The sequence below is a fragment of the Brachycentrus maculatus genome, unplaced genomic scaffold (genome assembly GCF_059751285.1).
Source record: "Brachycentrus maculatus isolate JH-2025_06_01 unplaced genomic scaffold, ASM5975128v1 h1tg000078l, whole genome shotgun sequence".
Taxonomy (NCBI): domain Eukaryota; kingdom Metazoa; phylum Arthropoda; class Insecta; order Trichoptera; family Brachycentridae; genus Brachycentrus; species Brachycentrus maculatus.
Window position 1 is genome coordinate 283,504 of NW_028280832.1, and position 24,017 is coordinate 307,520.

At 33.6% G+C, this 24,017-nt stretch overlaps 2 protein-coding genes across 2 annotated transcripts in view; one reads left to right on the forward strand and one right to left on the reverse strand.

The window, feature by feature from the left end:
• The window catches only part of LOC148311050 (mitochondrial coenzyme A transporter SLC25A16-like), a 35,238-nt gene extending 21,308 nt beyond the window's left edge, over positions 1-13,930 (reverse strand). Inside the window, exons 1-2 of the mRNA XM_088257317.1 lie at positions 13,342-13,930; positions 1,298-1,524 (exon numbers count right to left, since the gene is read on the reverse strand). Coding sequence (XP_088113443.1) covers positions 1,298-1,524; positions 13,342-13,405 — 291 coding nt within the window. The 5' untranslated portion in view covers positions 13,406-13,930. The remainder of the gene's footprint in view (positions 1-1,297; positions 1,525-13,341) is intronic.
• A 613-nt stretch (positions 13,931-14,543) lies between these two features.
• LOC148311051 (sialin-like) overlaps positions 14,544-24,017 on the forward strand; it is a 45,739-nt gene continuing 36,265 nt past the window's right edge. The window contains exon 1 of the mRNA XM_088257318.1: positions 14,544-14,699. Within this exon, the coding sequence (XP_088113444.1) occupies positions 14,663-14,699 (37 nt within the window). The 5' untranslated portion in view covers positions 14,544-14,662. The remainder of the gene's footprint in view (positions 14,700-24,017) is intronic.

Genomic DNA, 24,017 nt, shown 5'->3' on the forward strand with positions numbered 1-24,017 from the left:
CCTGTGAAGAGCAGCGAGAGATGACATCAGCCTTGAACCACGATGTTTTTTTCCAACGAACAATACGTTTTATGCTGTTGACATATTGTTTAGTTGCATTATACCGCTTACAAATTACCCTTACGGATTATTCGACTGACATTTTTATATGATCGTGTTCCGCACGTGGTCTCTCTATTTTTCATTTACTCATTTCTTTATTCATCCAGCCAGATACCAGATTCTGTGAGACACCTACTGGCTGATATAATCGCAGTAAAGAACACCCATATTGACAGTAAAAATACGAGAAAAAATACCGAAAGAATAATAAGAGAGAGAATAGGAGCGATGCAGGCATTAGGCGGCATTTGGTCTTCATATACATAAAATATATCAGCGTATAATTAATTTCAGTTGGCACGAGCATCACGTTCATGCGTCTATAAAATGTAAAATGGATGACATCGTGATAAGCTACTCATGTCAGCGCACTTTAGGTAATATTTTAGGAAAATGGCGGTGTTCACGATCAATGTAAGCAAGGAGAAGATGGGTATAAATATGTTTGCTGTCCGAGACAACAAGAAGACTAGGATAACCGCCCGCCATCTGCATTTGGCCATCCACAATAACAAAGTGTTCAACAAACTGCTCTTTGGAGTGACCATCGCTTAGAGAAGCCTCCTGCCCAACATCTTGACCATGCTTCAGCCCAAAAACACACATCGTCAAACTGGGAAGGAAATTATCCCTGGAACTGGAAAAGCGAGGAGCTTTAGTATGAGCTCCATTCGGTAAATTATCAAATTACCTAAAATCCTCAAACATACCCATCCATCTGAAGAGGAAATCATTCGATGCGTGTGTACTCCCAGTGCTAACTATGGAGTTGAGATATTTACCATAACAAAACGAATCATACATAAACTTCGGGCGACACAAAGAGCAACGGAGAGAAGGACGCTAATCATATTCCTTAGGGACCAAAAAACGAATGTTTGGATAAGGGAAGACCAAATTAACAGATGTGGCTCAAAGAATGGAACGATATATGATATATGGAATGGTACAAAAATGGAACTGGGTAGGTCATGTGGCACTTATATCCGTGTTTGACTGGAGGGCTAGAACAGGATGCAGAAGCGTGGGTAGGTCCCAGACAAGATGGTCCGATGACATTAAGAACGTGGCGGGCCTGCACTGGAAGAGAGTCGCGTCCAACAGACAACTGTGGAAGTCCAAGAGGGACGCCTTTGTTCAATACTGGACACAAGAAGAAGGCTGAAGTGAGTAAGTAAGTTGGTTTGCTGGTTACCTTCTTGTAGATCTCGAAGGAGGTGAACTGCGTGGCGGCGTAGGGAAAGATGCGCACCATCTGCGCCCCGTTGCCCTTGTACAGGGCCAGGACGGACTCGTCCCTCACGATGGCGGCCAGCCCCTGGGGCACGCGCAGCTGCTTGTAGCGCGGCTGGTGCGCCTGCAGCAGGATCTTCAGCCGGTCGAGAGGGGCGACGGCCGTCTTGGAGCACATGCCGGCCACGCCTGGAGGAAGAAATATTTTTGATGTTTTGAATGTTGAAAGCATTAACTTTGTGGATCATATTGATATATTATTCCGAGAAATAAAAATACGTTGCGTTTTGATCCACTCACATTTTTATTAACCAACTAGTTTCGGCAACAACCTGTTGCCCTCTTCAGGGTTTAATTTATGACTCATATATTTATGACTGAGTCATAAATCAATTTGTATTTTTATTAGTTAATTAAAGTATTTTTATTTCTCGAAATAAAATATCTTAGAATTTGAATTTCTATGGTAAACAAAAAACCCACTTTACAACATTTTGAGTGTGTCCAAATACTTGTTCACAAAAACTGGATTATCTCTAATTACAGGAGTTATTTTCATATTATTTTTTGACATCTCATCAAAGATGAAGAAGAACGTTTTACATAAGAATATTTTACATCTCACCAATAGATGTCTCTAGTGAAGTTCTAGTGATTTGAGAACAATGTTTCTGAATTGGTTCATATGTACTTATATAGAACTTCCAAGAATTTGAGTAGTGTGGTTGTCAATCATGGGTAGAATTGGTGAATGTTGCACTGTGTAAAGTGATCACTTAACCAGCCCATGACAGGTCATAAGCCCTGTAAATACCAAGACATCCATATTCTTCTTCATATCTGTTAATATGTCAGAAAAAATGAAATGCCTTCGATTCAATCGGCGCATAAGCCTACAATCTCTCTCTCTCTCTCTCTCTATTAATATCTCATTATAGATGAAGAAGAATGTGGATGTTTGGGTATTTACAGGGTTTATGACCTGTCATAGACTGGATAGGTGATCACTTTATAGATGTATAATATTAACCATTCTATTTTTTGACATCTCATCAAAGATGAAGAAGATTATGGAAGTCTGGGCATTTACAGGGCTGACGACCGTCATAGGCTGGTTTAAGTGATCACTTTACACACGTGTAACATTCACCAATTCTACCCATTATTGAAAATGTTGTAAATTAACCATTCTATTCTACCCATGATTGACAACCAGACTACTCAAATCACTTTGTCATTGGCTGGTCATCCAGACTTCCATATTTTTCTTCCTCTATGTTGAGATGTCAAAATGTTAAAACCACTGTCTGATTTGTGTTGCTTCGTAAAGCGTAAGTAGGGCAAAGTAATTTGATATCCTTCGCGACCCGGCAGGAGAAATGTTACAAGGACTATTTATATAATTTGGTCAACAACGTGAGTTACGAGTTTATAATATCGCTCACTCCTTTCAAGAACGTCATAATAAAAAAACTTGATTTTTCAGGAGAACGTTTTTAAAATTTAAAAATATAATACAATGTATTTAAGATAAATATCAAGCCACTTACTGAACTTTTTACTATGCAACAGATCTTTTTAGGTAAAACCTGAAGGTTTTTTCTCTATTTAAAAAAAAATTGTAAATTTAAAAAAATAATTAAACAATACCTTTTCTTCAAAATGCAAAAACAACACTTTCTGCCCTGTAGCGGGTAAATATTAAGTTTAAAATATGCCTCTTTTGCTGGGATATAGTTCATTTTCTGGGCATTCCGAAAACACGCACAACTGAAAATTGACGATTTTTGATTTATGACGTTCTTGAAAGGAGTGAGCGATATGTGAAATTGCGATAAATCAGCTCTCCTCACGAGTCCATATAGCGAGAGAGTGACCTCTCAAAAAAGATAAGTGTAGCTAAAATGGGGGAAAAATTGTAGTAGATGTCTAACAATTACATCCATTTCAATAAGTTTTTAAAAAATAGCCAATTAATGCCCAATATACGATAACTCCCAACTACATTTTCTTTAAACCTAGGCAAAATTTGACGAAATTTATTTTTTTGCTTATCCCTTTTGTATCAATTTTTTTTTATTGGTTTTGAAAATTAAAGTTATTGAAAGGAGAACGTTTTGAAAAATCTATAATTAAAAAAATATATAAAAAAATACCATTATGTATTGAAAAATTAAGTTTTTCTTCAAAATAAATGCATGATTAAAAAGAAAACAGTTATTGAAAGATATGGAGTTAAAAAAAGATAATATTTAAAAAAAATATTTATTCTAAAAAAATATGCACAGACAACACTTGTGGCTTCTCGCGAACCCGGTTGCGTACTGAATTGTATATTTGAGAGTGCGCCCTTAATAATTTGTTGATTTACTAAGTATACATACAAGTACATATGTATATGCTCACATACAATATGAAGTACTACATTTATTTTCCTTGAAAGTGTTTTCTAGCTAATTATGTATCGATTTGCGTATAATTTAACATAATTTGGAACGCAGAATTCAGTTTGTGTTTGTGTTTGCTCAGCCGTTGTAAGCCTTTCTGAAGTTTATAAAATAAAAACATTATCGTTATAAAATTGTGTACAGGTATCATTTCTTGTTTACAGGTGAAGCCATCGCGCGGCTTGCCATTCGTGAGAATATATTACACGTTCTTACTTCGACATGAGAATATGTTATTTCCATAATATTTATGGACGTCAGAACATAATAAAACATTTATATTGTGAAAATACGTACATTGTATGTTATTTTTTGTTTCGGCATTCACTTTGTGGTATTTAAATCGCTCATTTTAACTCCAAGATTTAAACCATTCGTTTCTTTCACTCAGTTCCAATCCACAGCCACGGTGACATTACGCATCCCTGTTTAACACACATTTAGAGATGCCAACCCAAATTTATATCAGACATGATTAAATAATAAATATAACACTTAAGAAAAAAAAATATGCCCATTACATGCAAATCGTAAAAAAATATAAAAAAGAAAAGAAAAAGACTATTAAGTACCTATACCATTAATCAAATAAAACAATAAACACTGTCCCTCTCCAAGCAAAACTAAAAATATAAGATTGTCATATGTATAAATGTACAGAATATGTTTTTAAAAAATGTGACTTTATTAAATAAAAAATGTGTGACAGCATTATCATAAAAAAAGTCGCGGTTCACAAGTGAGTGTCGTGAAAAAGGGACTTGCCCTTCCTCTGTAACTCGTTATGCGAAATATCGCTCGTTGAGGGAGCAACTCTTTTAGATTTTTTTCTCGTAATGCGAATTACTCGTTATGAGAGGTTCCACTCTATGATTTTGTGGACGCTCCAGATAATCTACGAGTAAAGTTCGCTATTAAGATATCAAGCTTGAAGAAATTCTTTACATCATTATTTTTCGAATGTGTAATAATGACTGAATAACTCCAGTCACTGACCGCACTATTAAAGCGATGGTTACTCATTACATTCTTCAATTCTGACCTCTAATAGTTTTTTTGGTGTACTGTTTCATCTCCACAATCAGTGGTCTAACCGCTTTCTTTTCATAATCTATTATCATATCTGAGAGCTCCATTAACGTTACATCACTATCGTTTTTAACCCTTTCCACTCTGACCATTTTTTCTCATAACTGATCAGCTTCTGTGATCAAAAAAATGCGACGTTTTTCTACCATTAACATAATTATCTTGGCTCCCTTATTTTGGGACACTCTGTCTGGCGATTCGTATGACCATGTTAATTAAGATTAACTGTATTTATCTGAAATATTTTTCGGTAGAATATACTTGGGTGATAGAGAAATCAGTGATTAAAGTTATACCTGCGCCGGGCCAGACATTGTGGCCCACGGAGCTGCCTACTAGAATCATACGGGCCGGAATGTCTGGCCTACAGAGTGGTAAGAGTTAATAAAACCCATCATATGATGTAAGCAAGACAGTTTAACGCGTACTCTTCCATCATACATAATATCCAACTGTACCTTACACGCTAATATTCTAATACAGAAAGCAATCGATTGAATAGATCATTATGATGATGTGTTATATTATTGGCTAGTAAATTAATGCGAAAAATCACAAGACTATCGGTAACATTCTTATTAAAATCTGTAGAGAAGTAAGGGAGATATGAAGGTTTAAACTTTGGATATTTTAATAAAACGAAAAACGGACACCGCTATAAGTCATCAAATTTTACGTCATCGGGTGTGTTAGGGGCCTATATGTATCTAATTTATAGAGCTGTAATAGTGTGGATTCGTTTCTGTGACGTCATTCGTTACCAACTTACGAAAACAACGTTTTTACGAAGGCGAATTTTGCAAACGATAATTATGAAAATGTGATGAATAAAAATATTGATTATATCGGCTGTTATAAACACAAAACGAGTCTTACACAATCCTTTATAGGTTGAGTACGTGAAATTAGATATTCCTCCCGAGTGATAATACCCTATTAGCGAGCAGGTACTGTATACGCAATCGCCTACTTGTTTTAGAAAAAAAAATTGTTTTACTATTATATACAATTGTTTGTCGACTAAGAGGGCTGTGATGTAAATGTTGACGTCATCGAGCAGTGATGTCACGGCGGGGGGGCCCGTCCAATGCGGAAGGCAGCATTGGCAAGCGTCCATTGTTCCGCTTTGGGCTCGAAATAAGTAGCGTTTTTTCCGCGAAAAAAGTCAGACGAACGCCAATCGTAATTCTGATAAAAACAAATAAAATACTGTCAAAATTTCGCTAATCGAAAACAGTAAGGTCATTGTTTATTTTTTTAATGTCTGAAGTCGCGTCGCGACCCGTCGACGTCTGAACAAGTCTGGCAATAATATTTAGCAACATTGCGATTCGGTTAAGTTCGGGAAAGTTCGTCAAAAATCTGAAATAAGAAAAATCTGCGATGTTGAAGATGTTGTGCGATGGGGAAGAGAAAGAAGACGTCTCTGGAGAAATCATTTGGGAAGAGCGAGTTCGGATTAAGTGGTGAGGATAGCAGCGGACAGCAGCATAAGCGGGAGCAGACCCCCAGGAAGACCACCTAAACGATGGAGCGATAGCTGATCTTCCACCTCCCAGGAGCGGACCGGAGAATGACAGGACTTAGTCCTAAAAGAAGAAGAAGAAGAAGAAGCAATTCGGTACTATCCGCCCAGTCAAAATGGATTTTTCTCATGATGTGTCTATACAAAGTATAAACAGAGGTCATGAAGTCAATCGTAGGGACTATAAATATATGTACTTGCATATTCGTGACGACTTTGCTCTGAAAGTTGACAATATTTCTGAAAACTTTCAGAGTAAAGTCGTCAACTTTACCTTTAAAATACTTTTAAAATACTCGTACAATACCACTAATTTGGTTCTTTGGAAGTAATCTAAAATACTCGTATTTTCGAATCAAATTCCTCTCGCGCTATATATATATTTTTCTTTACTAATGTGCGAAAACAGTGTTTTATAATGAACTTTAACACATATGATGTCGAACTTTGTACTAACAAGATAAGCTCATTAGAATACTGTTAACAGTTTGGTTTAAATACGTAATAGGTATATTAAAATGAGAAAAAAAAACCAAAAGAAAAATCTCACACGTAAAACGACGTGCGAATTATATGATATACTCGTATCAGGCTTTTCACTTCAAATTGGACGGGTGTGTGTGTGTGTGAGTAAATGGCCAATAGCTGTACGCTTTGCTGTGGCTCATTTTGGTTAAATGGACAAGAAAGAAAAGAGAAAGTATACATTTGTGATAAACCTTTTTAAAGGATTTTTAAAAATCTCTTGGATTGCTGTGCTCCTCAATTTTTGGGACTATTGCACACGTTTCTCAATTGAACGTTTTACAAAACGAATTGGACGCTTTACAGATCAAATTGGACATTACATTCTATTTTATAAAAAAATGATTGAATTTTTGTAAATTTATTCAAAGGAGTACTCTATGATTCAAAGGAGTGTTGAAAATCTTGTCTGAAAACTTCTATACACATCGCGCGCACAGACTATGACAGCGCGCCGCGCAGGCTTGCCAACTTGACGACTAACTGGTCTTAAGAATAAAGGATGTAGGCAGGTATTCACACTGACGGTTTACGTATGTATTACTAATTTTGTATATAAAAAAGGCATCCGATTTGGTTTGCAAAACGTCAAATTCGAAGTGAGAAACCTGTGTATCAGTTCCAAAAAAATGAAGAGCACAACATTCCTAGAGACCTTGAGGTATTCTTTGAAAGGTTTCAGAAATGTATGCTTTCTCTTTTCTTTCTTATCGATTCGATCAGAATGAGCCACAGCGACCGGCCACTCGCTCACACATACACGCACACATTTTGCGCTTTAATAAAAAAATGTTATTGTACTACAATAATCCGGATGCAATTATCTGAAAATTCCCAACGGAAAGTGTGCAGCTGGGTAAGTAGGTTTATATGTATTATGTAGATATGGAAAAAGTACACAGGTTGAGCGATGCTCGCGTGAGATTTCTAAAGTTGCCGCCGAATGAGCATGGAGCACATCGCAACGGAAACAGAAAGTGAATACCGAAGAGACGATAAGGAAAGAGAGAAAAGGACACACACATTAAGTACTTACAAATAGTACCTACATAAAACAGTTCTACCACCAGATGTCGCATGCGTCGCACTGAATAAAACAAAAGACATCAGATAGAAAAAATACAATATTCTGAACTGTCAGAATCAGATAGATAGATAGAAAAATATTATAAAGATAAATTAAGAATAAACTTTAATTACAAAGCAACACATTGTTTTTTTATTATTATACACCCACTTTACATATTATTTACACCCTATTTACGAAGGAAAATATTACCACGTTATATATATATTTATATATATATATATATATATATATATATATATATATATATATATATATATATATATATATATATATATATATATATATATATATATATATATATATATATATATATATATATATATATATATATCGCTCACTCCTTTCAACAACGTCTTATATCAAAAATCGTCAATTTTCAGTTGTTCGTGTTTCCGGAATGCCCAGAAAATGTACTATAACCCAGCAAAAGCGGCATATTTTAAACTTAATATTTACCCGCTACAGGGCAGAAAGTGTTGTTTTTGCATTTTGAAGAAAACGTATCGTTTAATTATTTTTTTTAAATATACTAAATATTTTCCAAATGGAGAGAAAAACCTTCAGGTTTTACCTAAAAAGATCTGTTATATGGTAAAAAAAAATTAATAAGTGGCTTAATATTTATTTTTAATACACTGTATTATATTTTTACACTTTAAAAACGATCTCCTGAAAAATCAAGTTTTTTTATATATGACATTGTTGAAAGGAGTGAGCGATATAATAGGAGTAGTGTGGTTTGTTTGTTTACCACTACACTACCATTTGTGTTATACAAATATGAGGGAGGGGGGGTGGGAGGGTGGACCATAAACATCAACAAATAGAGTCGCCAATAATTTTGCAATGTTACCAAAATTAAAAAGAATTCCATTGTTTCTGTGACGTAATTCATTACCAACTTACGAAAATAACGTATTAACGAAAGCAAATTTTCCAAAATAAAATGATGAATGAAAATATTGATTAAATCGCCTGTTATAAAACAGCACGAGTCTAATACAATCCTTTATAAGTGGAGTATGTTAAATTAGATATTCCTCCCGTCTGAAAATGATCCATCAATGTTCTGTCATGTGTCCGCAATGAATATGATCGATAATGCTTATCTCAGCCTTGCATTCTTTCCTTATATATCACCATTCGAACATCTATCATACATCGTTTTGCCGCACATTAGAGTTAAAGATACGGAGGAAATATCGCCCACTCCTCTCAAGAACGTCATAAATCAAAAATCGACAATTTTCAGTTGTGCATGTTTTCGGAATGCCCAGAAAATGTACTATATCCCAGCAAAAGAGGCATATTTTAACTTAATATTTACCCGCTACAGGGCAGAAAGTGTTGTTTTTGCATTTTGAAGAAAAGGTATTGTTTTATTATTTTTTAAATATACTTGATATTTTTCAAATGGACAAAAAACCTTCAGGTTTTACTTAAAAAGATGTGTTGCAAAGTTAAAAATTCAATTATTGGCTTGATATTAATTTTTAATACATTGTATTATATTTTTAAACTTTAAAAACGTTCTCCTGAAAAATCAAGTTTTTTGATTTATGACGTTCTTGAAAGGAGCGAGCGATATCATATGCAGACTATTTAAAAATAACTTATACCTAACGGAAATAATATGATATAAGGAAAATCAAAGTTTATGCGGACGCTGGCAGATTTTTGCAAGTGCTAGTTATTTTTTTATTATTTTTTTTAATTTAGCACCAACATATTATCAAGGTAAATACTCAAAAAGTATTAATATTAATAATAAATATTAATAAAAATATACATAAGTATAAGAGTAAGTATGTGTAGAGATGAGGATAGAACATCCAATAAGGAAAATATTACAATATTTCATACTGCAGCGCGAGTGGTATTTTTGCCACAGCACGCCTACCACATTGGGATGGCCTGTTAAGGCACCGAGTGGCAGCCTTCCGGGGGAGGCTGATGAAGAGCTCCAACCTCACCATAAAGCGGCTTGTGGAGCACAGATGGGGGCTGGACATGTGGCGGCACTGGAGCACAGTGCTGCCGCATGTCCAGCCAGCGAGCTAATCTTCATCTACATCTCGCCAAATTTATGTATTTTTTTTTTCTTATTTGTCTATTATTTTTAATTTCATTGTATTGTCCGCCTCCGTAGTGTAATGGTCAGCACGCTCGGCTACCGTTCTGGAGGTCCCGGGTTCGATTCCCAAGGGGGGTAAAATAAATATGAGTGATTTTTTCACTGTCATATTTATTCAATATTACCCTGGACTGGTACCTGAAGCGGAGGGCTGATCACCTTTCCTTCATGTGTAAACGATCAAGATAACACTGCGTTTAATATGACGCAGTGCCCTATGCACCATTGGGGTGCGGATAAGGGTTTTATTATTATTTTTTTTTTATTTCATTGTATAAAATGTTGTAAAACATATATGGCTGACTAAGTATTGAACCCACCACTTGATCAAGCTGGAATAAAGAATTATTATTATTTTAATAAAAATGTGATTTATTGAGGGATTCTAGTCATGGGTAAGACCAGAGTACATAGGTATGATATTTAGTAGGTACCAAGGACATGCATTCCATAAATGCAGTAAAGCAGTGCCTATCATAAAGTAGCCGCGTGGAATATAAAAACGCACCCAGTACCTACCCTACCTTACTAAGTAATATCTAGCTTACCTTACTACCTACTATAAGTGAACCTCGAGTTACGAACGCAATTCGATCCGGAAAACTGTTGGTTTTTCCCGAATCAAGATAAATAATACAAAATGGATAAATCCGTTTCAGAACCAGAAAATTAAACCGTAACAATGTTTTATGATGGAAATCCCACAAAAAACATTAGAAGCTTAAAGCTGGTCATGTTTTTGAAATGCCCAATCAGGTTGATTTCTTTCCTTGATCATTCTTCTTTAAGGATCATTTTAAGAAGAAAGATCCAGGAGAACTAGATCAAGATCTGTTATCTTCTTCAAGAATCATTTGATAAGACATTGGATTATCAATAAATATGATATAGGAATCGACAAAAAAGTTGTTCAAATAAATATTTTTCCACGAAACGTTGCACCTCAGGCCACTTCACACATTTTTAAAAATCAAGGAACTAAAAAACTATTTTCTCTCTTCAGCCTTTTTTATTGTTTACGTTTTCTTTAACCGTCTTTTGCCACTTATTAGGATGCTGTTCTGTCTAAGTTTTTCGTCTCCATAACTATTCAGATATTTTTGTCGCAGTCGTAACCAGAAGCGTTCGTAACTCGAGGTTCCATTGTTAAAAAATCGTTCGATTGACTTCTAAATACAGGTCAAGTCACGTGTCATGTCTACGCCGTTATCTTATCTAGAAAGATTTATATTATTTTCTTACTTAATCGTTTTCACCGAGTTTAAAGCTGAAAACAATGACTTTGGTAGACGTCTTAAGGTTTTATTCGTAGACATTTCTGAGTAAAAATGTAATAATATGAACAACATTTTGAGTGTGTCCAAATACTTGTTCACAAAATCTGGATTATCTCCAATTACAGGAGTTATTTTCATATTATATTTTGACATCTCATCAAAGATGAAGAAGAATATGGAAGTCTATGCATTTACGGGGCTTACGACCGTCATAGGCTGGTTTAAGTGATCACTTTACACACGTGTAACATTCACCAATTCTACCCATTATTGACAACCACGCTACTCAAATTCTTGGAAGTTCTATATATATGAACCAATTTAGAAACCTTGTTCATGAATCACTAGAACTTCACTAGAGACATCTATTGGTGAGATGTAAAGAAGCTTTTTATTAAGCAGAAACTCTTATATTAATTAGTATGTGAGATCCGAATCCTGGATTATTAATATAAGAGTTTCTGCTTAATAAAAAGCTTCTTTACATCTCACCAATATATGTCTCAAGTGAAGTTCTAGTGATTCATGAACAAGGTTTCTAAATTGGTTCATATATATAGAACTTCCAAGAATTTGAGTAGTGTGGTTGTCAATAATGGGTATAATTGGTGAATGTTACACGTGTGTAAAGTGATCACTTAAACCAGCCTATGACGGTCGTAAGCCCCGTAAATGCCCAGACTTCCATATTCTTCTTCATCTTTGATGAGATGTCAAAAAATAATATGTAATAATATGACTTATACAACGATCATGTATGTCAAATACTTGAAAGCGGTTAGGTTAGGAGTCGAAATAATCGGCGTGTATAAGTATATGAGGAGATGCATGAACGTGGAAGTGGCGAATAACGTTTGAAAAGACAGAGTGGTGTGGTGTTCTATTCTCTCCACGTTTCGTCATTACCGACAGCATCAGACTGGTCGTGGACGACGAAAACCGGTCACTAGTCAAATAAAATAAATGTGGACAAAACTATATAAGTAACATATCACTCAATTTATATTGTATTCAATATAAATATCAAGCCACTTATTGAACTTTTTTACTATGCAACAGATCTTTTTAGTTAAAACCTGGTTTTTTCTCCATTTGAAAAATATTTAATATATTTAAAAGAATAATTAAACAATACCTTTTCTTCAAAATGCAAAAACAACATTTTCTGCCCCGTAGTGGGTAAATATGAAGTTAAAAATATGCTTCTTTTGCTGATATATATAGTACATTTTCATTATTCTTTATCATATGATTTTGTATGTAACATGTTATATTTAAGTACGTATACGATAAACATTGTATATTTAAGTGTAGTACCGACACTTGAGGAAACTGCATTTTATATCATTTATCGCTCACTCCTTTCAACAACGTCATAAATCAAAAATCGACAATTTTGAGTAGTGCATGTTTTCAGAATGCCTAGAAAATGTTCTATATCCCAGCAAAAGCGGCATATGTTTAACTTAATATTTACCCGCTACAGGGCAGAAAGTGTTGTTTTTGCATTTTGAAGAAAAGGTTTTGTTTAATATTTTTTAATAAACTAAATAAACCTTCAGGTTTTACCTAAAAAGATCTGTTGCACAGTAAAATGTTGAATAAGTGGCTTGATATTTATTTTTAATACATTTTATTATATTCTCAAACTTTAAAAACAATCTCCTGAAAAATCAAGTTTTTTTTATATATGACGTTGTTGAAAGGAGTGAACGATATGTATTTGTGCATCGTTATGCATTTTTATTAAATAAAATATTATAAGCTGAAATAGAGAACCTAGATAAAAAAAAACATTACAAAAAATACAAGAAGGTATTTCATATTTCATTATGTATTTGTATGAATTATATGGATTTTGTATACAGTGGCGAAATAAAAGTTCAATTTGACACAATTACTGTTATAAATACACGTACCTCCAGCGAGTAATGACTTCAAAATGAACTGAATATCATTTTTCTTCTCCATACTGAGTGCCATTGTAAAATATCCAAAAAGTAGAACTAATATCACAGATTATCGTTGCACTATTAAATAAATAGTCGGTCGTTCGGAACGTGTCGAATATCACAAGTTGACAGCACTATTTTTTTGCGAATTTATTGCGTATTTATTATGTACATGTCGGAATGTCAAGTTCGAACACTTTGACAATCGCATTCTTTACGTGACCCCGATGTTTGAAGTTCTACTCGGGTGAAAATCAAGAATCAAGAGGCTTCGATAGAAGTAGCAATGGACTGACGCTGGCCAATATATTTCGTGGTCATCATTGAACACTCCAACACGTTACCACCTCTCTGATCCACGAAGATGTTTTTACTGGTCGAGCGAAAACCGCGGAGTAAACTGACAGACACTTTCACCAGATATTCATGAATGAGGTTCGAAAGTGACGATGCGTCTGAATCTGGTTTTATTTAATGAACCACGATCGATTCAATTATTGAAATGTCAAAACTAACAGAGAAACACGACCAACCCGGCAACTGTCAAATATTTACTAATTCGAAATTCGACAATACGTCTAAATAGAATGTATCATATTCAAACCGCTCAAACAGAAGACTTTAGAAATGTTGTTTGGCCGCTTCGGCACCTCGTTCAGAATCAATATGGCTGTTGACCAATAACTCAAGTAGCACATTTTTATGAATTAACTACAAAAATATATACATTGAAGTTTGTTTAAATCAATTTCCAATTTTTTTTTTCATTTTAAAAAATCCTTTTGGCTATCACTAAAAAGAAAAATTAAAATGTGATTTATAACAATGTCCAATATAATGTGTATTAGTGGCATCTCTCGATAAAAATGGTAACAGTTGTGAAATTTTTTCTTCAAACTATTAAATGAATACAAAATTTAACAGAAGATGGCGTTAACGTTCGTAATTTAAGAAAGCTCGAGTGCAAGTAATGATAAAATAAAGAATATACATAAATAAAGTATTAATTTTTTAAATATAAATATTAACTTATGATATTTATTTATGTTTCAAAAACGACAGATCATGAAGCTGGTTATTTCACAAGTATTTCACTGATGCCGCGATTGGTTGCACGAACGATATACTACAGTAACACCTACCTTGATTTTAGCATGAAAATTGTAAAGCCGGTTTTTCACAACAGTCGGTTGGGGGAGTTCTGGCGGCGCGTATCTTTTGTCGTTGCTTTTCGTCAACGAAAACTTATTATTATTTAAAATTATATTTATAAGTGAAATCGAATACAATGGAAGAGGTTCCAGCGAGAGGCAACATCCTTGGAAGTAAGTTAAACAAAATAATTCAAATATAATTTATAAAATGAAATAATAATAATTTCGTAATATAATTTAAATATGTGATATTTGCACAATATGAGTAATTTATTGAATGACAAATACGGTTCGACAAAATAGGCGTTAAAATATATCTGGATTTTATTTCTGACATTCGATGTTATGGTTTTGACGTATAATTTTTGATATCTAAAACCACCTGTTTTTTATTTTATTTCAAGAATTATCTGCTTAAATACGCCGATAATTATACAGGACCAACTGGAATGTATTAAATATATGTTTATAATTAAAATTTGTGATTTAGTTTGAGGTTTTTAGTGATGAAGGATTCCAGAAATGTGTGCATTCCGTTTGTCCTTTAGTGACCTTTAAGGCGCGTAGGGTAAACTTCCGTTAGGGGTGACTTTCCCAAACATGTTTATAGAGGGAAAGTATTAAGGTTGACTTCTCCATAACAAATTGATATTCAACACTCATTGAATTATACTTATCGGTAAATTGTTATTTTTACAAGTACTATATTTAAAAAAAAATAAATGTGATTTATTTTGCTCAAGGGACTTACACATCTAAAGTACACAAACTCTTGCGAGTACAATTATGCAACCCCGAGTGCCCTAGCCATTACTGTAATTCTCCTTTTCCTACCCAATTCCTACTCCATTTAATTTTCTATAACGCTGTAATGTCCTTCACTTTGACCTCTCACTTACGTCAGCTTACGGAAGGCGTCACGGTGAATAATAATGGGTGAAAGTATGGGAAAGGAAATAGAGGAGGAATCGTAGAAAGGAGAATAGTAGCATCGACCACGACACTCGGAGTTGTATACCAGTACGCGTACAAGCGTAAAACCGAAGCAGCCCTATAGTTGAAATCAGTCGTGAAATAATGACTTTTACAATTTTCCCCAAAGCGTTTAAATAATCTACTTTTTTTTCAATCTTAATTATATAAATTTTTAAAAAGACAAAAAACTCCCTTCGAACTGCTCAAAGTACAGTAAACAACGAAATCCTACTTTGGTATATCATACTCTACATTTAAATATATTTGTATTATTATTTTTTTTTTAATTAAAAAAAAAAAAATATATATATATATATATATATATATATATATATATATATATATATATATATATATATATATATATATATATATATATATATATATATATATATATATATATGTATATATATATATATATATATATTTATATATATATATATATATATATATATATATATATATATATATATATATATATATATATATATATATACATATATATATATATATATATATATATATATATATATATATATTTATATATATAATATATATATATATATATATATATATATATATATATATATATATATATATATATATATATATATATATATATATATAAGTTTATTTTAATTTTATTTTATTTTATTTATATTTTTGTCCGCCTCCGTAGTGTAATGGTCAGCATGCTCGCCTACCGTTCTGGAGGTCCCGGGTTCGATTCCCAGGGGGGTTTAATAAATATAAATGATTTTTTTCACTCTAATATTTATTCAATATTACACTGGACTGGTACCTGAAGTGGAGGGCTGATCACCTTTCCTTCATGTGTAATCGATCGAGATAACACTGCGTTTATATGAAGCAGTGCCCTATGCACCATTGGGGTGCGGTAAGGGATTATTATTATTATATATATACACACATATATACATATAAAAATTTAAATGGATATACATACTTATATATATCGAACCCGGGACCTCCAGTACGGTACCCCAACGTGCTGACAATTACTTGTAGGACTTTTTTTTCATGTAACGCGGTGGGTCGCTGTTCCGGCATCTTTTTTCACGCATACATATTTTTTAAATTTCAAATTCAATGGATAAATGTAAAAAAAAGAGTTATTGAAAGGTGAGGTGTTAAAAAAATATGTAAAAATATATTTTCTTTGTACATTCTAAAAAGCAAAAAATTCAATTAACATTCTTTTAAAAAATCGGGCATGGAAAGACGTGATACTTTTTCGGCGCTTGGCCGTCGAATGAGTTCTTCCTTTGCGAATATCACCTTAATTCATCAATGCTTTCACTTATAACTATAATATTATGAATATCTTCGAAGAAAAAACTTTGCTATGACTTAAAAATGCTTAATTTGGGAAAATATTATTGACAGACAAATTCGACCTTACGCAGACCAATGACCGGTTTATATCGGAAGTAAAGTAATAAATAATTGCTTATTATTTGAACAAAATATTATGTGACTGAAATAATAATTTTAGTAATAATTTTATTCAACCTTTTCGGTAAGAACTCTTCCCACGTCAGATAAATTAAATTCGACGTCACATGAGTAAATACACGCTTTATTTATAAACGCATTTATTTCGGACATTATCCAATATATTTTTAACTCGCTAACCAACCATCGCGCCGCTCCTTCGCAGGGGTAGGCAGAAAGAATAGAACGCAACATCAATCTGTCTTAGCGAACATTATTCGCTTCTACCACATTTTTTTATTTAAAAAAAGTAAGTAGATCATATCGTAGTCGTACAGAAGAAAGTGACCAACTATCAAAACGTAAAATGTTCAGGAGGGCCACTTAAGTCACTTTTGCTTAGCAAGAAAATAAACATCAATGCAGTTAGTCATTTTTAACAAATCAATATATTATACTTGAAAGTTTAAAATCCTTTGGGATTTTTTCAGGGCAATATTAAGGTAGTAAGATATCAAATAGTCAATAATCAAGTTTTTGTAAAAAATGCACTTGGTCACTTTCTCCTATATGGCTAAGATATGTACAATATGGCTCGATTCCCAGGGGGGGTGAAAATAAATATTAGTGATTTTACATTCTATTATTTATTTAATATTACCTTGGACTGGTCCCGAAGCGCAGGAGTGATCACCTTGCCTTCATTTAAGTAAAGATCAAGATAACACTGCGTCTGATACAGTGCCCTATGCACCATTGTGTGCGGACAAGGGATAGAAGAATAATATTTATTCAATATCAGCCTTGACTGGTACCTGAAGCGGAGGGCTGATCACCTTTCCTTCATGTGTTAACGATCGAGAACTGAAACACAATTAAAATTCATATATGATTTTAATATATATAAAAACAGGTACCTACGTGAATAAATTTCTTACACAGAGAATAAGTTGCATCTTATTTTCCGTATTTTCAAACTTATCCAGGAAATTTTGACCTCTATTACGCTTGAAGGTCAAAACTGTCAAAGTCTTCTGCGAGTCGAGGAATTCCGCTTTTCCATTTTCCGAGATAATCCGTAATAAAATCCACGCTGGGAACATGTGGGAATTGGATAACTCAAAACGTCATATCCACAAAAGCAATCTTCGGCGATTGCGACGTTTTGTTTTTGACTCAAACAATGACTCGGAAACATAACTTGGAAGGTGTCCAGATGATTAATTCTGAGAGCCGTGTTAGCTATAATAACATCATGGAATTCAACAAAATTGTTGGGAAATTTACTTTACACAAATAACAAGTATTACGGAATAAGATAACCACCAATACGGTGTATTCCTGTTTTTTTTAATTATTTTTTTATTTATTCCCTCTTAATGGATCTTTGTCAGACGGGAGGAATATCTAATTTAACATACTCAACCTTTAAAGGATTGTATTCGACTCGTTTTGTGTTTATAACAGCCGATATAATTAATATTTTCATTCATCATTTTCTTTCGGAAAATTCGCCTTCGAAAAAACGTTATTTTCGTAAGTTGGCAATGAATGACGTTATTTTAATATTGATAACATTGCTAAATTATTGGCGGCTCTATTTGTTGATGTCTATGGTCCACCCTCATATTTGTATAACACAAATGGTAGTGCAATGGTGAACAAACAATCCACACTACTACTATTAGAGCTCTATAAACCAAAGACAATAAACTATATGACGTCATAAAACGTTCGATGACGGAAATTTGATGACGTATGCGAACGCACATTTTTCGTTTTGTAAAAATATCTAAAGTTTAAACCTTCATATATTCCTTATTTTTCTACATATTTCAATAGGAATGTTATTTATAGGAATGTCTTGTTATTTTTCATATTAATTTATTAGCCAATAATCACACTTTGTGATATTTATTCATTCTTAATTTTTTCTTCATGGTGTAGGCCTTGTGGACTGTTTTTAAGAGGGATTAGCCTCTTGCGTTGTCGATTCCCAACAATCGATCCATCTCTTTGGTGGTCCGCCCGGGAGTCGTCTGCTATGGGGTTGGCCGTACAGTGCGATGTGGGGGAATCTGGATGGTTGCATTCTCACATGCGCATACCATTGCCTCCTTTGTTGTCTTCCCCACCTAAGGACATCTTCGATCTCGCATTTTACCTGATCCTGGCGTTTCTTATTCTATCTCGAAGATCTTGCCTGATATGCTTTTTACAGTCTTCATTTCTTAATTTCGTTTATTTATTGACATTTCATAATTTACATAATTCAGGTATTACCTAAAAAGACCTGTTGCGCAGTAAAAAGTTCAATAAGTGGCTTGATATTTATTTTTAAAACATTTTATTATATTCTTAAACATTAAAAACGATCCCCTGAAAAATCACGTTTTTTGATATTTGACGTTGTTGAAAGGAGTGAGCGATTTATGGATATTAACGATATGTTTAGTTTATTTTTTAAATGACTTTATAGATAGTGACAAGTTTATTATATTGTAATCAAAGTTCTTACGACCAAAAAAAAATATCGCTCACTCCTTTCAAGAACGTCATAAATCAAAAATCGTCAATTTTCTGTTGTGCATGTTTTCGGAATGCCCAGAAAATGTACTATATCCCAGCAAAAGAGGCATATTTTAAACTTAATATTTACCTGCTACAGGGCAGAAAGTGTTGTTTTTGCGTTTTGAAGAGAGGTATTGTCTAATTATTATTTTTAAATAAACTAAATATTTTTCAAATGCAGAAAAAAACTTCAGGTTTTACCTGAAAAGATCTGTTGCACAGAAAAAAGTTCAATAAGTGGCTTGATATTTATTTTTAATACATTGTATTATAGTTTTAAACTTTAAAAACGTTCTCCTGAAAAATCAAGTTTTTTGATTTATGACGTTCTTGAAAGGAGTGAGCGATGTGTTCTATTATTTTAAAGTTTTAATAAATATAGAATTTTCCGATTGTGGTTTTCCTATTTTAATAACGAAAAGCACCTCTTAAAGTGACTTCATGATACTTTCAATTAGCAGATCGGCTGTCCAAACTCAAAACACAGTAAGGGACATTTTTTTGTAGTACGTTTTTTGTGCATTTTTGGACTAAGTAGATTCTACTTATTCCAAAAATGCATAAAAACGTACTACAAAAAAATGTCCCTTACTGTGTTTTAAGTTTGGACAGCCGAGATGTAATTATGTTTATTTCTCCATAGCAATTGTCCACCTCCGTAGTGTAATGGTCAGCACGCTCAGCTACCGTTCTGGAGGTCCCGGGTTCGATTCCCAAGGGGGGTAAAATAAATATGAGTGATTTTTTCACTGTAATATTTATTCAATATTACCATGGACTGGTACCTGAAGCGGAGGGCTGATCACCTTTCCTTCATGTGCAAACGATCAAGATAACACTGCGTTTATATGACACAGTGCCCTATGCACCATTGGGGTGCGGATAAGGGTTTTATTATTTATTATTAGCAATTGAAGCGCGGAATGCGTGCTAAATTAATAAATATGACAATGAACGCGATTATTTATAAGTCTCCCTTGATTCAATTTGGACTTGTAATACTTCAGTGTTAGGAAAAATATTTTCTTTTTATGTTTTTTTTTTTAATTTTCTGGAATGCTTTATTTAGCCAGTTTGTTTAGTAATATATTAAACCTTTTTTATTTATTTGTCGAAATCCGTTGTGTAATGGTCAGCACGGTCGACTACCGCTCTGGAGGTCCCGGGTTCGACTCCCAGCGGGGGTCAAATAAATATAAGTGATTTTTTACTCTTATTTTTATTCAATATTACCCTGGATTGGTACCTGAAGCGGGGGGCTGCGCTTTTCTTCATGCGTTAACGGATCAAGATAACACTGAGTTTTTATGATGCAATGCCCTATGCACTATTGGGGTGCGGTGCGGTTTGAAGTTGAAGTTTATTTATTTACAAAAATGGAAATAATTAACAAAAAGTTAGGATTTATTTTCTTATTTTATTCATTTAAACCCCATTATACGATAAATTGCCACTTAATTGTATTTAAACCCAGTTGACAGTTGACGTAATTGAATTTTTCTAAAAATTGCCCGTGAAAGCACGTGTGACCTCCAACGTAGCCGGTCACATACTGAACGCGATGCGCTTCCTTGGTATCAGTGTATTTGGCTACCGTGGTGGAAAAGTTCGGCAAGAATCACTGCATCATTATGAAATTTATCATTTTGCTCCAATATTAAATTCACTCAATTTACATACTATCGGAAGATAAATAAAACTTAACGTCGACTCCATATGAAGTGGGCAAAGGAAAAATACAATATCTCCTAGCGAGTTAAAAAGGTTAAGAGCCTCTGCTATATAGGATGCATTAATAAAATAGTAGATATTATTTTGTGACATCTCATCAAAGATGAAGAAGAATATGGAAGTCTGGGCATTCTTCTTCATCTTTGATGAGATGTCAAAAAATAATATGAAAATAACTCCTGTAATTGGAGATAATCCAGATTTTGTGAACAAGTATTTGGACACACTCAAAATGTTGTAAATAGTAGATACTTATATGAAAAATAATTATGTACTTCTTATATTATTCTGCGTAAAGTGGCAGTAAATAATAATACTATTTTGTCAGGGTCATTCCGGCTTTTAAACAACAATTTTGTAGTAATCTTTTTGATTCATTTGTTGGGGACAGTTTGGCCTTTTTTTAATAAATAAAAAAGACCTCGTATGTCTAAATGACGTAATTATGCACGTGGTATCCCACCAAAATAAAATACGCCGAATGATTTTTTCAGGTAAAAAAAATTAAACCGTGAAATAAAAATGTCTTAAAATATTTTGTAAAGACCTAATAAATGCTGTTGAAAAATAAGCGCGTAGAAAATCTGAAAAAAAAAATTACCTTGAAAAATCCTAAGAACCTATATTGAAGCCTCTGTTTTTTGTCATGGAATGAGTGAGGAAAGAACGGTAAAACAAATTTATGAGGCGAATGTTAGCGGGAAAAGAAGCAGAGGAAGACCGAAAAAACATGGCACGATCAGGTATGCCAAATACTTGAAAGTGGTCAGGTTAGGAGTCGTAACAATCAGCGGGTATGTATGAGGAGATGCATGAACGTGGAAGAGGCGAAGAATGTTTGCAAGGACAGAGTGGTGTGGCGCTCTATTCTCTCTGCCTACCCCTGCGGGGAAGCGGCGTGATGGTTAGTTAGTTAGTTTTTTTAGTTTTTTGTCATAAATATAAACTGTCCTTTTTTTACAACCAAGTGGGCCATGAAAAGATGTTTTTTTTTACGAAATGCACTTCAGCTCCCTTCGCTTGTCATCGGCTGGTTATTCGCGCTAGCGATCACATAAATCATATGATCATGGGTATGACTAATAAGCAAAAAAAATCAAATTCATATGATGCATATGAAATACTTACTCTACCTGTGGATGTGATGAGACGTCATCACAAGATGTCCCTCATTTAGTGTGGGTATATCAAATTTTTGGAAAAGAAAAATTTAAATAAAATGTGCAAAAGAAGGTATGCAGTTGACAAAACTTGATGAGGCAATAGGACATAAAGATCTGTCAGATTTAGATTCTTATTTAGAAAATATGACAACACGAATACGACAAATAAATGAGCTATGTGACAAATCTTGATTGATATAAGATATTGAATCCATAGGGTCTATTCAGTCTATTGTATTGTTTTTTCTTTCTATTGTATTTTTTTTTAGGAATGAACCTTATTAATTTATTTTTTGACTATATGTCGGGTTGTGGTCCCGTGGTTAGTGTCGCGGACTCTTAAGTCAGAGTTTCTCGGTTCGAACCCACTCTACCACAATTTGATACCTATTTCTAATAACGAGCCGCTTAGGCTTACAGAAATATTATAAAATTGAAATATTTGTGTAAACAATAAAAACACAAATATTTATCTTTAAAAACAAAAATCAATTCAAACCATTATCCTCACCCCAATGGTGCATAGGGCACTGCATTATATAAACACAGTGTTATCTTGATTGTTAACACGAAGGAAAGGTGATCAGCCCTCCGCTACAGGTACCAGTCTAGAGGGTAATATTGAATAAATATTAGAGTGAAAAAATCACTTGTATTTATTTGACCTCCTGGAAATCGAACCCGGGACCCCCAGAACGGCAGCCGAGTGTGCTGACCATTGCACTACGGAGGCGGACGAAATAATAAAATAAAGATAAAATACACACATCCACTGTCATTTTTAAGACATATAAACTGATTTTGGCATACGTAAATCCTTGTAGGTACATCGCATATTAAGGCAAGGAGTATTTTCTATGGCAAGTAAACGCAAATCCCACTTTTGAAAAAAATTGCACTTAAAAAAATTTATGAACAGTTTTACTGCCGATCTCCGCTAATTTATTGTTGCTGTTGCTTTCCGCTCTAGAAATATTCTCTTCTCTTCGTGTCTTGCCAGCTGCTCAGTTTGTAATATTTAGATTAATAAAAATTCAACTCTTGTAATACACATAAATACCTTGTCTTATAAATAAACATTTTTTATCTATTATTTTAAAACTGCGGTTGCCGACGGCGCTGATTGTATTTTTTTGTTAAAATAACAAACAAATTAGGTGAGATATGTGAACACAAATAAGTTTATCTCATTTTAGCAATGAAACGCGGGAATTGTCAGAAGCTTAATGACAAATATAAACATATAAGAAGTTTCAAACATATACAGCTGTCAAATACTATAAGGTTACTGAAAAAGACTTCCATAAGGGTTGACAGCCAATTTTGACCTTGGAAGATAATATAACCAATAGGTTCGTTATCCGTAGATAGAATTATTGAAACTTTATATAACCGGTTTCGACAAGAACCTTGTCATCATCAGGGTTTATGCAGTAAATTCTAAAACATTGAAATACTCATAGTTAATTACCCTTCCCTTACCAAAAACTTCCACCGGTTGGATAAAGTGTACCAACAAAAAGTGGTTAAAACAAAGTTGTTTTATTTTATAATGTTTATAAAATGTGCCACAAAGTATCAGCGAAAAACATTC